This window comes from Nematolebias whitei, chromosome 14 (genome assembly GCF_014905685.2).
Source record: "Nematolebias whitei isolate Nwh7 chromosome 14, NemWhi1, whole genome shotgun sequence".
NCBI classification, from domain to species: domain Eukaryota; kingdom Metazoa; phylum Chordata; class Actinopteri; order Cyprinodontiformes; family Rivulidae; genus Nematolebias; species Nematolebias whitei.
Genome location: NC_056511.1, coordinates 11,923,369 through 11,927,176, shown reverse-complemented (window position 1 = coordinate 11,927,176; position 3,808 = coordinate 11,923,369). Strand labels below are relative to the sequence as shown.

Below are 3,808 nucleotides of genomic sequence, written 5' to 3'. Positions count from 1 at the left end.
TGTGTGTGTGTGTGTGTGTGTGTGTGTGTGTGTGTGTGTGTGTGTGTTTGATAAATGTGTGTTTTTGTCCATAAAAGCATCTTATCAGTTTCAGCCGTTGAATCCCCCACCCCCACCCCTTGTGGATAAATCTCAGCAGGATCACTGATGCATATTAAAAGGAAAAGAAAATATAGGTGCTATTGACATTTTGTGTTGTTACTGTGCAGGATTTTGATTATATCTCTTATCCATTGTTATAAGGAGAGATTTTAATATGCTCTCCAGGTGCAGCTATCCTTCAAACTCATAACAAAAGATTAAAAAAAAAGTCTAGAGATGTCTACGCTTTTAATATTCTCTGTGTTTAAAACCTCATTTAAATATGTCCTGCACCTCATCTCAAATGTTCACCTTCTGATTTCCTCCCCAGTGATGGCAACATGGGTCAGTCTCAGGACGACAGCATCGTGGGTACCAAGCAGTGTCGTCACAGCGTGGCCATCATGCCCATTCCTGGGAACCTGTCCTCAAGCAGCCCCGACCTGCTGCAGCCGGCGTCAAGTGTCCTCGACTTTTCTAACCCTGCTGGTAAGAAATGGATCTTAAAGCAGTCTAATGAATATGTTATGTTACATCTGTTGATATAAATGTTAAATAATTTTACAGCTAATGTGTCAGTACTTTCGGAGTTTTTTCCCCTCTCAGTAAAATATGGTATATTGACACATTTGATAAATTGTTTTTTTTAATCATTTTTATTTTAATTTAACAATTTGTTTGATCAAATGGATTTGATGGATTAAATTAATGTTGATGCTCACTTTCAAGTATGCCATTGTTCTAACTGTTGGGGGAAAAAATCAAAAGAGGAACAAATTGGTGCATTGGAGGGATTGGATTTTTTCTGTCATTCATTTTCACCCCTTCAGGGTGGGAGTTGGACTCTGCCAGGGCTGCCCGTTGTCACAGATTCTGTTCATAACTTTTATGGACAGAATTTCTCGGTGCAGTCAGGGGACGGAGGGAGTCCGGTTCAGTGTTCTCAGGCTCGGGTCCTGTCGGCATCATTGTGTCGTGATCTCCAGCTCTTACTGGAGCAGTTCGCATCTGAGTGTGAAGCAGCTGGGATGAGAATCGGCTCCTCAAAGTCCGAGATCATGGTCCTCAGTCGGAAAAGTGTGGACTGCTCTCTTCAGGTCGAGGGTGAGGTTCTGCCTCAAGTGGAGGAGTTCAAGTAACTCAGGGTTTTATTCACGAGATAGGGTGAGAAGTTCAGTTATCCACGAGCTACTCCCGAGTAGAGCCGCTGCTCCTCCGCATCAAAAGGATCCAGTCGAGGTGGTCCAGGCATCTGGTAAGGATGCTCTCTGGGCGCCCCCCCCTAGGGAGGTGCTTCGGCCATGTCTGACTGGGAGGAGACCCCGGAGAAGAATCAGGACACGCTGGAGAGACTATGGGTGCATTCACACCAACCCTGTTTAGTCTGCTTTAATCGAACTCTAGCTCGTTTTCCTAGAAAGTCCGCTTCGTTTAGGGAGGTGTGAACGCGCCATCGAACTCTGTCATGGAACAAAAAGGCAAACTCTGGCCCGGGCTAAAACCTAGGTCTCAGTCCGGTAGAAGCGAACTCCAGCGCGGTTCGAGTGTAGTGTGAATGCAAACAGACCGGTCCCCGATCCGCAGGACAAACAAACACGCATTCCTCTTACCTCATATGGAGCCGTCAGCTGCCTTGTGTGGAAAAACAATATTCTCCATGGTCTTCTGTCTCATCTTCTTCTCATGCAAAAAAATGTTATAGCAGATTAAAAAATATCAAATAGGCTAAAACTATTTAAAATTTTTCAAATATGTTTGTAATTTCAACCAGATTGTTACTGAAAATAAACGAGCAGACATTATGATGGGATTTTGAAAAATAAATAAATCTTTGCTGTAACAGGAAGAAAATTCCTTTTTAACTCAACAGTCTTCAGCCTCTCAGTCGGTGTTTGTTTTGGGCTCTTTTGCTCTCCTTACTGCGAATCTGCTCGTCAGGAACAGAGTTCAGATGATTTCTGAGACGCGGAAAAGAAAACGGACTCTGTCCAGATTCGCACATTCAACTTGCTGAGATGCTATTTCTGCTTTGTAGCTCCGGCCTTCAGTCTCAAAGTTGCTCATTTGTAAATATTAGAAGTAATGGAACTGAATGGATCAGTTTCTTAAAAAGCTCTTCGTATTCAATTTGTGTTAGGTTTTACTGCCGTTCTCTGTGCTATGAGCCTTTGTGACTCTGATGAAATTGAACTTCAAGCGCAGGATTGAGTCGACGAGAAGCAAAACTTTCATTACACCGGCTGTTTGTGAACTCTGACCATCACAGAGCTGTTCAGGTGTCTCGGTCGCAGCTGAGGGCTCCTTTTCTGAAGGTGTTCGTCACACTCGACCCAGCACCTCCGCCTGGCTGAACGGGGAAACCGTTTACGAATCGAAGTACTAGAATCCTCAGCAAGTACTCACCGATGCTGCGCAAATGGGCTGTCATCCTTGAGCGTTACGTCAAAATGCAGCGCTGAAAAGTCCCTATTGCACACATTCTTTCTCAGTTATATACAACCATATTGTTTAAAAAGATCCACTTTTCTTGTCAAAGGAGCTTATTCACTCAAACAAAGCAAGCCTACGAAGGCAGTTGGCCTTGCTCAGCACACAGACAAAACCACACACACATTCATATTTATTGTGGTCTTTCTGTTTGAAGGATCCCAGATCTATTGCTAAATTGCCTCTGTTTGACAAGACTTAACCTCTTAGGCCAGTTGAGGATGTTTTAATCTCCTCTTGTCAGAGAGGTTTCTGAGCCCTAATTATTTAAACTAACAAGGACAAGTCTGTTGTTTATGTCTGCATAGACTGACGGAAAAGGAGAGCGAGAGAGAAGTGAGAAAGTGAATATGGTTCTGATTTATTCCACAAGCCATCTGCAAGACAAATGCAAACACACACTCCTGCTGTCTGTAGATATAAATAGTATGTAAACCTATATATCACACGTGGTGGTGAGATATCACACAACGCACAAACCCTGTTTTAACTTGGTCCTTTTTGTTGCCTTACCTCCTTTTAGGTTTAAAAGTAAAGCAAAGAGCAGCGCTCTGAAACAAAACCCCTTTTCCCCAGATGTTCTGCAGAGCTTCTATTATTTCCCCAACAGTTCCCTGCCTGTAATTACATTAAGGTACAAATCTGAGGCACAGACGAACCTTTTATCCAAACAATGCCCAATAAGCAGACAGACTGTGTGCATCTTTATCTTCTGGGTGCCTATTCTTTGCCTGTTTAATAATCATCAGAGTTGGGCTTTTTTTAGGACCACCTCTGGGTTTACTGTAATTATTCATCTGTGGAAAATCCCAGTTTTCATTTTACTACACATGGTGAGAATATATATATATATATATATATATATTTTTTTTATAGAGCAGCAGGTTTGTCCTTTTTTTTTTTATCCTTTTACAATGGCCAAAAAGGGGGAAAAATTAATTTAAAAAAAGGCTCTGCAGAATCAAATTAATTTCTGGACTATGAGCCGCTTATTTTATTTTATTTTTTAACGGGCTAACGAGTTTCATGTTGCCAAAACATTTAGCCTCTTCAAACCTGGGCGCTCACATAGCTGCCCAGTACACGTTCCTCTTGGGAAGTGGATCCGCGTGACTCGAGACTACCTGTATAAATAAAAGTTTTTTTTAAAAAGTTATAATAATCTGGCCAATGAAATTATCAAACAGGTCACAGTGGACCAATGAAACGGGGAGGAGAGAATGGGGGGGGGGGGGGGGGG

At 42.4% G+C, this 3,808-nt stretch overlaps 1 protein-coding gene across 1 annotated transcript in view; it reads left to right on the top strand.

Annotated features, from left to right (window-relative positions):
* Window positions 1-3,808, top strand: part of LOC119420836 (rap guanine nucleotide exchange factor 6) — a 149,463-nt gene that overhangs the window by 119,599 nt on the left and 26,056 nt on the right. The window contains exon 16 of the mRNA XM_037688260.1: window positions 413-570. Coding sequence (XP_037544188.1) covers window positions 413-570 — 158 coding nt within the window. The remainder of the gene's footprint in view (window positions 1-412; window positions 571-3,808) is intronic.